Raw genomic sequence first — 12,333 nt, forward strand, 5'->3', positions numbered from 1 at the left:
GCAGAATATTGGAAGCAGAATATTTGTGCACATTTTCAACAAAAATGCAGCTGCTGTTACTTCTGTATAAAACCCCTGTAATAAATAAACACGCAATCTTTAGCCTGGTGGAGTCGCCAGTAAAGCCTGGTGGCCCGCCAGGCTGATAAAACACCCTGCCAAATTGTCTGTGAAGAACACCTGTCGTATCGGATTCATCAAACATGCCCGTTTAGGTAGAAGTACTTTGGGAAGAGTTAATGCTCTCTGTTGAGTAAAGATGACCTCCTCTCCCTCCCCGCGTCTTCATGATTAGTGTACAGCCAAGGTCCATCAGTCAGAGACGGTAATCTTCAAGGCTGCGTAGACGGATTCATGACCCCGTGTTGAGAATGCTCTTTCACTGAGATTGATACGACGCTCTAAATCCTCCTGGATCTCTCCTTGTCAAACAATTCCGTCTCTAATGCACACACACTCTTCTGAGTCCGTTTCATCCACGTTCTTCTTTTCTTTCTTTTTCGCCAGCGCACTGAAACTTCCATCTCAGAAGCTGTTTGATGCAGGCCTGTTGTGTTTGCACTGGGAAAGCATCCCAGGCTGCCAGGCCAACTCTGCAGTCAGCCACAGCCAAAGATTACAGTAAGACTGTCAGGAGTCCTCAGTGTGAACTCCTAATCGTTTTAAGTTCTCCAGCATGGAGTTGAAATAATGAAACAAAGTGAAAGGATAGAAAAAGGAAAAAGCCCGTGGCTGACAGTTTGGAGGGTAGAGTGCAGAATTGCGTACCGGATTGTTTTCATATCGTCTTCAGATGTCTGTGTTACTCAGATTTTGATCATGTTCAGCTTCCCCCTTTATTCTTTTTTTTTTTTTTTTTTTTACAGTCGTTCTCGAACACCTACACTTTACATCTTTGTTTACTGTGGTACTACCCCCCCCCCATCTCCCCACAAACACACACACACACACACACCACCTCCCTTGTTGTTCTGGTTGTTGTCTTTGACGCAGAGCCACGCTGACATTTCCCTCAGTCCCCCTGCTGCACATCAGCCTCAAAGATAACCCTTAAAGCCTCGCTCTGCCACAGCGGAACACTAGAACGTGACACCCGGGCTTGTTTTCTTGTCTCCTCAGCCCGGCTCTCTCAATCAGGCCGTCAAAGACATCGAAGCTCTGGTGAACAAGGAGGAAGACGGCAGCATTCACGGCACCTGGCTGATGGCAGAGTGAGTTCACGGGGCTGTGCGTGTGTGTGCGTGTGTGTGCGTGCGTGTGTGTGTGTCCTGTCAGCATGTGGAGAACGTGATGTAACTTGTGATGTGATTGTGGATGAATAGGGACCTGATCATCCTGATCGTCTCTAAAAACCGAAGAATACATTTATTTTAATGTGCTTTTTACTGCGACACAAAGTGTCCATGAATAAATGCTACAATCAATCCTTCAAAGGATCTGAGTTATGAATGGGCGGAATTATGTATATTTCATGCTCGTCTGACCTTTCACTGTATTTAAATGATTGCAATTATAACGTGATGCTGTGAATAATTCAGCACGGTGTATTTCTGGATCAGAAGTGAATTTTTAGCTGTTTTGGTTCTACTTTTGTTTTCAAGTCAATAACTAAGGATGTCTGTCATCAAGAAAATTGTGAACAAGGGCTGGAAGATAAATTGATCTGATCAACTAATCTTATTTTTATTTATGAAAATTCTTTTTGTTTTTCCACACCTATGCTCTACTTGGGCTTCAGTGATTTTTAGTACGCCATCTTGTTTTAAACACAAGATGTTTAATATTGGATCCAGGTCAACGGGCAGAAGGTACGCTCAAAATAAAGTTTTTGAAAATATTTTCACCCATTTGTAATTTCTTTTTAAGTAGAAAAAAGGGAGAGTGAAAAAAATTGTTAAAATTAAAATCTTACACTTTACACTGAAAAAGTGAGAAAACCATAAAAGATATATTGGTGCTACATTTACTGCTCCTGGTCTCTTACCAATATAACATGTTTACTATCTCTATGTTTTGGCAGTGAGATAATGTGAGAGATGTATTTCTAAACATAGTTTGCAACAATTTGAACAAGTTCAGGTTGAAAGTCCTAACATGTTGGAATATTGAAAATTAAAAAAGGAATTAAACAACTGCACAACATGGTTAATGTAAAAAACAAATATTTGAGGTATACAAATAAATAAATGGAGAAACTTGGAAGTTTGGATCCAATAAGGGTGAAAATAAGAAAAAGAAATTCTGCGTTAGAGTGGTACAACCTGAATTTATTTCGTCTCTGGTAACCGTTAAAAGACATTTAGCAATAAATGCGCTTAGTTTAGCACAAATTCACAACGTGTTGTCTTAAGTCTCTTAAATAGTAAAAAAATGAACACTTACAGCTACAATAGAATAGTTTATATGAAGGATGTCTGTGTGTTAGAATGGCCCAGTCAAAGTCCAGACAAGCATCAAATTGAGAATCTGTGTCAAGGCTTAAGATTACCGATCACAGACACTCTGACATGTTTCCCAAAGCATGATGGGAAAAGTTTAATCTCTACTTGTGCAAAGATAGTAGGGAAATCCACACTGCCCTTTTGTTTTGGTTTTTGTAAAATATTACAGAAGCCACGTCTCTTCTCATTCACTTCACCGATGTGCTCTACTTTCTGCGGCCTACCTCATAAAATCTTTTTTTTTTTTTATGAGGTAGAATATAATATACAAAATTCAGTTTTGTATATGAAAAAAAAAGTGAAAACAGCTCCAGGGGGTATGAATCCTTTTGAGAAATGCTGTAAATTTCTGTCTTGTCCAAGGAGTAAAAATGCTCTTCCCTGATGTTTCGCCAAATAATGGAGATAAAAACAAAACCAACAAACTGCAGGTTGCTACATAGAAGTTTTTCTCCTCACCTCCTGCTCTCTTCCTCTCGACTGCTGCTGCACCGTTCTGTCCGCCCACACGCTGTTCTTGAATTTCCGCAATGCTCACACCTAGTCGAGGTTAAGTCATTTGATTATTGGAGTCAAACCGCTTCACCCACACCTATCCCATGATGCCTCGGCCGTGCAGTGAACTGTCTTCTTTGGCCCCTGGCTGCCAGCTAAAATCATGAGTGATTCAGTGGGAGAGGGCCGCGCACGCTCGGCTCAGCGGGCCGTAAGAAAGAGAGCCACTCTGAGAGAGGAGCCATGCCACCATGAATTAGCACGGCTCTAAGGAAGTGTGTGTGTGTGTGTGCGTGCGTGTGTGTGTGGATGTTTAAGAGAAGAAGATGGGGGAGGTGGGAAACGAGACTTTTTAGTAATCTTAATTACGCCAGGAGATTTTCTGGGTACAGATAATGTGCTTTTGCTAAACTGATGGTACTTTCCTTTTTTTTTTTTTTCTTTTTTTTTGTCAGTAAAATTTTCAGGGATTTTGAAAAGCCAGCATGCATATTGTATGATGTTTGCCAAGGGCACTTTTAGAAATTGTGAAAGTTTTACAGTACATAATTGAAGAGATTTGCAAAACATGTTTTTGTGTCTGAGAACTCAAAATAACCTCTTGGTGATTTTTTTTTTTCTTTTCTCTTTTACATCTGAACTGATAGACTAAAGTTGCGTTTTAACAAGCGATTAGTAACCAGTTTTGAATGGTCTCATGCTTTTTACAATCTCAATGTTGTAGAGCTACCTTTCTTTCTTCCATGAGCTAAAAAAATGTCACATGCTTTAAACCAAGACATGTTGATCATATGGTGAGATTTAGGTTTTTAGGTTTTATTTACCAGGATTTTACATTATTCATAAATCTACTTTCTATCAGGAAGTACACTTCTGATTCCACATGCAAAAATACTGTTAAAGATAAATAAACCAAAGCATTAAAACATATATGTAGGTATATCAAAAACAATTTTGTCATGGGCCAAGCTTTATAGAAATGGCACCAACTCCCCTGCCTTGTCAGCCACTTTAAACATTTAGCATATTGAAGTGAGTGACTCTTCATCAGCGCAGACAGAGAGTCTGCATAGTTTAGCATGAGATCACATAACACTATGGAATCATTCCTACAACATTTGAGTAGCACTGGTGTAAATATCTAGTCAGTGGAGCGAGTGTGTGAGTTATGGTTGATGTCAAAGAGTCTAAAGGAAACGTTCAAAGTTTAGCCTGCAGTCCACTAACTAAGCAATCCTCTTTAAATTCAGATGCCTAGAATCACCTGGTTTATGTTTAAGGATAATTATTTGTGATGACTTTTGTCAGCCTGGATCATTTTAAATCGCTTCTTAAAACTCATTTTTATTCCTTGGCATTTAATTGAACGAGTGTTTTGATACTCTGTTTTTATTCATTTGTGTTGTTGTCATTCTTGTACAGCACTTTGGTGCAGTTCTCTGCCTGTTTTTAAAGTGTTATATAAATAAATTTGACATTGACATTTGTGCAATCAGTCTATCAATGACATCAGGGAAAGGATTTCTGTCTTAAATATCTTTATTATTATTATTTATAAAGAAAAGGTTTGGGCAATAAACCTGCTCAGGAGCAAAACTATTTGAATACTTTATTTACAGAAAATGTCAGTGACAATAACAGTAGGCGTCGTTGTGCAATAAGACAGGAAAGACATGAGCTGAAAGGCAGAATGTCTTTAAAAAAACATTCTTACAAAATGTAAGAGATTGAACGGAGGATTGTAAACTTTTTCTTTTCTGGTTGTACTCAAACATTTTGCGTACTTTTAAATAGTATTGGAAATGGAATTGGTACATTATTAAATCACTGGTTGAGAAAGTGTCATTATTAATCTGTAGAGTCCTGCAATTCTTGCATTTATTTTCAAAATTGCCATAAACTTAACACTAAATACCCATAATTAGTTAGCAATGTCTTATTACTTACTTCAACCTGTGTTTGAAGTTTGCATAGTAACAAATATTACATTAGAAACATTTTTAATTTGAAAAATCAGTTTTTTTAATGAAATATTACAGAAAAAAGTGATATTTTTCAATTGAAATCACCCAGGAGGATGTCTACATCTAGATTTGAGAATTTAAGTTTTTCAATTCTATTTAAGTGATTCTTAAATTTATAAATCTACTCATTCAAAAAAAAAAAAAAAATATATATATATATATACATATATAATATATATAAATGCTACAAACTGTTATTGTTGTCAAACAATCATTAACGACACATTTTTGAGACATGCTGGACAAAACTCCAAATTGACAAAGTTATAGTTCAGTTGCAAGTTTTCAATTAAGTCGATAAGTGTTTTTATTTTTTACAGTGGATGTAGATGCTCACTTTGAGTCAGAATCATTTAGAAAATGAACTAAAGTGGTAAATTAAACAGAAACTTTCTGAAGCATTTGGCCTTGCCATCTCATTTACATCTGTTTGACTCTTTCTCACTGTCTTTGGTTTTATTAGCTGTTATTCTCAAAAAAAAATAAAATAAAAAGCAGATCTCTGTTATTCATTTTTCAGCTTTAGCTATAAAGAATCAAATTAATCTAAAACTGAGAAGAAGCTCAAGGAGATTACATTTGCAGACAAACTTTCACAGAATTGTAAGGTTGTTAATCCTCTGATAAAATTCAGATTTTATTTTGTTATCATGCTGACCTCTAGGTTTAAGATTCAGCTCAATGAATTTTGAGTATTCAACAAAATAAGAGGTTATAACAATGTTTGGTGGGTAACTTTTAATTCCTATTTCACAAAATGATTTTAGTGTTTCTATGGGTTTCTTTCATTATTATATTGTGCAAAGTAATTCAGTCCATATTTTGTGGTTTGTATTTTTGTCTACTTCTAAAGTGATCCTAAAAACAGACTGTTTCAGAAATTTGAAACCTCTTAAAAGAATATATTTTTTCTGTGTCGGGTTTTCCAGTCAGTGCTGGATCAGTCTGATAAAATCCTGTCCAAACAAAAACGGTGAAGTGTCTCTTTAGTTCTGTCCAGACGGGACTCTGATGGAGACGACTCCTTTTAGCATCGTTAGCAGCTAATAATCAGCCGGTCGCACTGGTTTTTATTTTGTCTCCAAAAGAACAAAATGCTGCAACACAAATGATTTAAGATGCTTATAAAACAACAAGCGACAATGTTGAGAACTATTGTGACATGTAGTGCTGTCACCGTAACACATTTTGCTGGGCGATAAATTGTCCCAGTAATTATTGCGATAAATGATAATGTTGTTTTTTTGAGACCATTTCTAAGTAATATATTGATAACGGAATAATAATGCAACTGACTGATGAACTTTAATTTTGTAAAGAAAACTTAACGCCACAACTGGATAATATTGTAAAAATCAAAAACAAAACACAAGATTTTGAGATTTTTTTTTACTTTATAGTGTCATTAATTGATTAAGTGCTTATTGTGACAGATTTAGTGACATATTGATAGCATTAGCTCTTGCTTTATCCCCAATAGCCACCAACCTGCTGCGACTTCATCTCTACAGGAAGCCTAAAGTTTGCCCTACACGTCTTGCCCTTGCCCTTTCCCTCATACTGATAGTGTCTCACTGTGTGGCTGCTTCAGGGTTGATCACTGGAACAACGAGAAGGAGCGCCTCGTTGTCATCACCGACAAAACGCTTCTGATCTTCAAGTACGACTTCGTCCTGCTCTGCTGCGAGCAGATCCAGAAGATCCAGCTCAACTACATAGACCGCATCGCTCACGGTTCCTTCAGCTTCCCAAAGCGCTCGCTGCTCAAGTAAGTCCCTCCACTTCTCCAGCTGCATAATTCATGCATGCAGTGCTGTGAAAAGGTATTTTTTCCCCCCTTACAGGCTTTTTTGTTGCACTGACATGCTTCAAATCTTATAAGTTTTAGTATCAAAGACAATCGGAGTAAATGGACAAATCTGTTTTCAAATGACGTTTTTGTTTACTAAGTGGGGGGAAAAGCTATCCAAAGCAACTTGGCCCTGTGTAAAAAAGACATTTCCCTCTGATTACAGTGCCTGTGTTGGTAGTGGCAGCTTCAACATAGAGGTTACAGTAACTGGAAGTGAATCTTTTAAATTGCTCTTCTATGTAAAATTGTTTAAATTCAGCTAGGCCTGTTGCAATAATCAGTAAATCAATTAATTACATGATTAATGAAAACTATTGTTATTGTTTTTCTCTTTTCTCTCTTTCTACCAAAACCTGGATGACAAAAGTCTTCAGTTTTGGTCTCAACTATCCCTTTTTTTTTTTCTTTTTTTTTTAAGGACAGTTTTGTGTACGGAGACTTCATAACACATTTTATTTATTTCTGTTTTGCTTATTTATTTTGGATATTTAAAATGTCTTTTAGTTCCAATGTTAAATGTAGATTAGCATTTGAAGTTTATTGATCGTTGACCACGTGTCCTTTTGTTGTTTGAGCTTAAGGCTACAAACTGATGGCAGGTTTGGGTTTTCTCCTGAAGTCCTGAAAAAGCAAAGCAGGTCAAATCGAAGACTTGATGCAATCAACTAGAAAGTTGTTACTCATTGGCATAATGAATGGCTCCATTGTTTAACTAGAATCAAACTGGTGTGAATTGACAATTGTGAATGGATGATAAATAAGTAAACTGAAAGCTAAATTATTCAAGACCGTCGTGCTCCGCCATGCTGGATCTTCTATTTCTGAAATGCTCTTGCTTTCTGAAGGGAACCACATTTGTCCTGTCAGTGCCCAAAGTCCTGGGGTTAATCAACAAATTTCTTTTTTTTTTCTTTTTTTTTTGGCAAAACGTGAAATGGATCTTTAATTTTGGTCGGCAGTGATTTTCAGCTTTAAGCTCTCCTGCAGATGTACTTTTTTTCTGTGATTTTTGTCTAACCTTTGAATATTGATCTGTTGTTAGAAGTCAAGTCCAGGTTGCTGGTTGACGTTACTACTTAAATTTCCCTCTTTTCAGGGAGTTAGTTGGCAATTTAGAAGCCTTAAAATCCCTCAGCTTGGAGGATTACAAATATTAACCCTAATTATATGAGCTCTGCGCTCTAATTAGTTTCACAAAAGCTAAAATTCCCTGTGAGAAAATGTCCTTGTTCCTCGTGATTAACCGGTGTTCTTTGCAGCAAAAGCATGCTTGCTCAATTTATTTTTTTTTTTGACCTACTTATTCCAGTTTTTTTTATTTTTAAAATATTTCTTTAATCTTGTATCAGACAGAGTCCATTTGAAAAAAATATCTAAGGATGTGATGAAAAGTGTAACACGGCGCAGGGAGCTCACGGGGACAACGGGGAACGGGAACTCGCTTTGCAGGAGGATGAAAAAAGGGCGAGTTGTGCCTTTTTTCTCGGGTGAGGCGCATCGCTGTCATTCGGAGCTGTCACTTAGCTGATTAGTGGCAAAATTAATGTCCTCCTTTCATGTAAACCTTTTAAAGACGGGCCCGGGGGACACCGAACCAACTAAAACTAATTTGATGAATAAAACGTAATGTGCCGCGACGAGCTTAGAGAGCGCGGCCTTTTATTGGAGGGTTTATCTCGGCACGCTGCGCTGAATTATACATAAAACGCCTGTGAAAGCCAACCGGGAGTCCGGCTGTAAAGACACAGTTTTCAAATAGCAAAGACTTGAGCCTCAAACATTCCCTCTGTCTGTCTGTTTTCTCTTTTAGCTCCCTTTCCTTCTCAGATTTCTCCCTCTGTCCCACAGGAAGTGTGTCCTTTTTTGTCTTGGTTGTGGATCTGCAATCGTGTTCATGTATATATGAAAAGCAAAGTCTTGCTGCTGCTTGAACCTTCCCCAGAACTTTCTGTTCCATGAGAACAGATGTTAGGCTCAGAAAATAATATGTTCAAGTGGATATTTCATTCTTTTAAATCCTACCTTTTGCATGTAAATCATTTACTTTTGGTCTATATAAAGTAGAATGCTTTGGTCTGAGTTTCTCATTACTGTAGCTCCGCAAACCCTTAGTTTACCCCGTTCTGAAACGCTCTTTTGGGCCACTCGTTTTGCTGTACGTTTTTATGGGAATGAGACATTTCATGCGTTCCACTCCACCCCGTTAAATCATTTTTGTAGTTTGAAAACAACGGTGAAAATGTCTACCGGCAGAGAAACTTTTTATTCCAAAGTTTATTAAAGATGTCCACAGCGGACAACTTGTCCATCCAGCCTTGCGTGTTGGAGCCAGAGTCTGACCCTGAGCAGGAGTAGGAAGACGACCAATAAAATTGTAACTTTAAAAAAAATATTTATTTGGTTCTGACAGAGTAATGTGAGTCTTTGGTAGAGAAATGTTGTAAATAACGTTACTTGGACTGATCTGCTGAAAGCATCTGGGTCATGCAGGTGCCATCATAGTTATTCCTGAATAGAGCTTTTGACAGTGAAGGAAACTACCCAGCTCTAGGCACACTGTTCCTCTTTTCATTCTGATACGGTCAGGCTTTTAGGGGTTTTGTAGAGCTGCTATCAGTAGGCAGTATCACCATGCAAATGTGGCATGCATTCACACACCTTGAACTCCCCCACATCGTGGAAGCACAGTCTTTGCTTTATTTTATTGGGATTTTATGTGGTAAACCATCAAAAGTAGTGCATACAACTGAGGCCCAAAATTATTCATAATATTCAAAATATTTTCATTTCGAATTATTTGTTTTTAATGCTGCTTAACGTAGATTTGTGATAAGAAAAAAAGACAGACATATTTGACAAAGAATTGTACCTTTTTGCATATTTCAGTACATGATTTTTCTTTGGTGATGAGCTCCAAGCCTTTTAAGGGTTGGAACATCTCCATCACCCTAATCCTTCACTTCCTCCACGGATGTTTATTTTGCTACTACATCAAGTCGGGACTCTGACTTGAGCGCTCCAAAATATTAGGTTTAGTCATAATTAACATGTTAATGAAATTAAAAGAAAAATGAATAATTTTTTACCACTTCCTTTCCATTGCAGCTGCATTTAATCACATTTTAAAATGTATTGATATTTATTGATGCTCTCATGGAAACAACACTGGCAGAAAATGGTAACGACAATACCAACAAATGCCGATTGTTTTCAGTTTTTCTGATTTTCAAACCTCAATAAGGGCCATAAAAATGCATGTGTATTATTCTAGATCAGTGTTTCTCAACCTTTTGTGGGCCAGCAGCCCCCCGGTTCATTATCCAGGTCCCTCACTGCCCCCCATCAAAGAAAATATAAGCTGCTTTGCACTGAATATTATTTTATCGTTAATATTACTATCACCATTGTTTGATGTTTTGATTTTTATGGTTGTTTCTGTATCGATTGTCAAAAATAATTTTCCAGAGAACAAAAAAAGCAACGTGAATAAAAATCATATTTACAGGCGTCTACAAAGAATCCAACGAATGGAAATTCAAGTTAAAATCAGTAGGCCTATCAGCAGCTAGTTAGTTGCTAAATCTTGCACAGAATGACCAGATAAAATACCAACAATACCAGTTTAAACTTTGAACAATTTGCACAAAGCCTGAGTCCTGCAACATTAAAACATGGATAGAATTGCAACCGTATCAATCATAACTCTTCTTCTGAAAATGAAAATGAATTCAATAATTTTCATTTGGTCGATTTGTAAACTTTCTCTTTTTTTTCTGCCAAAAACGGGGGGAAACAAAACCTCTTCAGTCTGGTTCTTTGGTCTCAACCAAACTGTATAGTATAGTTTTGTGTACAGGGACTTCATAATTAATTTTATTAGTTATTTCTGTTGTTTTGTTCATGTATTTTGGATATTTCAAATGTCTCTAATCTAAAGTATATTGATCTTTGAGAGAGTGAACTTTTATTATTATTCCATTACCACTGAATTACTGGAAATTGGTTTCAACGCTACATCATTACCGTTGATCACAATAACTCCCACGACAATTTATCATCCAGCAAAAGTTGTTATTGTGACAGGCATAAACCTTCGTACTGTTTCGGCTCGGGAGCTTGTTCTATGATCCAACTCCGCTAAAATATAATCCAATATAAATAAAAAGCACACTTCAGATTTCTACTTGCAAAGTATTTTTCCCTGCACTTCATAATGGTGTGCTACATTGTGCCGGTCTATCGCATCGAGTCTGTGTGTGAAACACACAGGTTTGTGATTGTGATGTGGCAAAATATAATAATAACAAAAAGTTCTAAATACTTTTGCTCTGCCCTGCAGGCGATCTTTTATGAGTGTTGATAGATGACATCTAAGCTGCTTCGAGACGGTTTCATACCTTTTACCAGCCTGATGCTGTAAATCCGTTTTCGCTCGTCTCATGATTCACTCCCACACCGCTTCCATATTAGACTTTTATGAACGAGAGCCCAGAGGCATCACTGAGCTCCTCCGGCTGCCGGGTCATTCATTCACACACGTCGCTCTCTCAGGGCAACGCCACGCCAGACGCCAGGGCGGCTTTTGTAGCCGCGCTCGTGTCATCATCGTCGAGGCGTGCTGCTGACGGTTGTCTGACCACATGATGTCAGTGTGCACCCTCGGTAGAGCGGGTCACTGCAGCAGCGCCACGTCACTTCATCACATCCCCACAGCTGCTTGCTGTTCTGATCTAATCACATCCTGCATCTGGTGCTGCTGCAGAGCGCGTCCTCTGCGTTCTCCGATACCGATGTTCACAGATCTGATAGAGTCGAGTTGTTCTCTGATCACGTTTAGGTGCAAGCAGTTACCTCTGTTCATTGTTCTGTGATTTCTGCCTTAGACTTTTTTCTTTTTTTCTTTTTTTTTTTTGAACGTTAGAGCTCAATTCTTTCAAACGAAATCACAACCCAACAATTTATTTATCCGTTTCTACATATGCCTAAAATTTCTGGAGTATTTTTTGTTTAGCGGAAGCACTTGCTGAATACAACTAACGTAGTTTCCGAAGCGACTGGCCTCCATCATCTCCGGATTTCACCCTTCAGACCTTTTTTTGCGACATACTCTCCAAGTGCACAAATTAACAAAAAGGACCCAGTATTCAGGATCTGTTTAGAGATGTTTTCAGAGGCTTCTTTCCAAACCGTCTAGACAAACTAATTATGTAGAATCATCTGCTTTTTCTTTTTCTTCATTTTTATTTCTGTCTCAAACAGCTGGGTGTGGAGCAGCGATTGCTACAGCAGACGCCGTAAGAAATAGGTAGAATGTGCCGTTTTCTGTAGTTGAACTCTCCCTTTGGCCACACCTTTTCACGCCGCTGCAGCTTATTTATTGGAACAGCAGAGGGCAGTGAGTCAGTGCACACTTTATTATAACGACATGCAAAGAAGTTTGAGAAAGACCCAGCTGTTTGCGAGGCTGTTTGTTTTTCTCAATTTGACATTACAATTTGTCATGACGCAGAAGACAAACTTT

General features: G+C 37.9%; 1 protein-coding gene across 4 annotated transcripts in view; it reads left to right on the forward strand.

Annotated features, from left to right (window-relative positions):
• Window positions 1-12,333, forward strand: part of tprg1 (tumor protein p63 regulated 1) — a 58,652-nt gene that overhangs the window by 28,830 nt on the left and 17,489 nt on the right. For all 4 annotated transcript variants that reach the window (XM_044128820.1, XM_044128819.1, XM_044128818.1 and 1 more), the window contains 2 exons: window positions 1,120-1,211; window positions 6,552-6,728. In XM_044128820.1, coding sequence (XP_043984755.1) covers window positions 1,120-1,211; window positions 6,552-6,728 — 269 coding nt within the window. The remainder of the gene's footprint in view (window positions 1-1,119; window positions 1,212-6,551; window positions 6,729-12,333) is intronic.

This window comes from Gambusia affinis, linkage group LG10, assembly GCF_019740435.1.
Source record: "Gambusia affinis linkage group LG10, SWU_Gaff_1.0, whole genome shotgun sequence".
NCBI lineage: Eukaryota > Metazoa > Chordata > Actinopteri > Cyprinodontiformes > Poeciliidae > Gambusia > Gambusia affinis.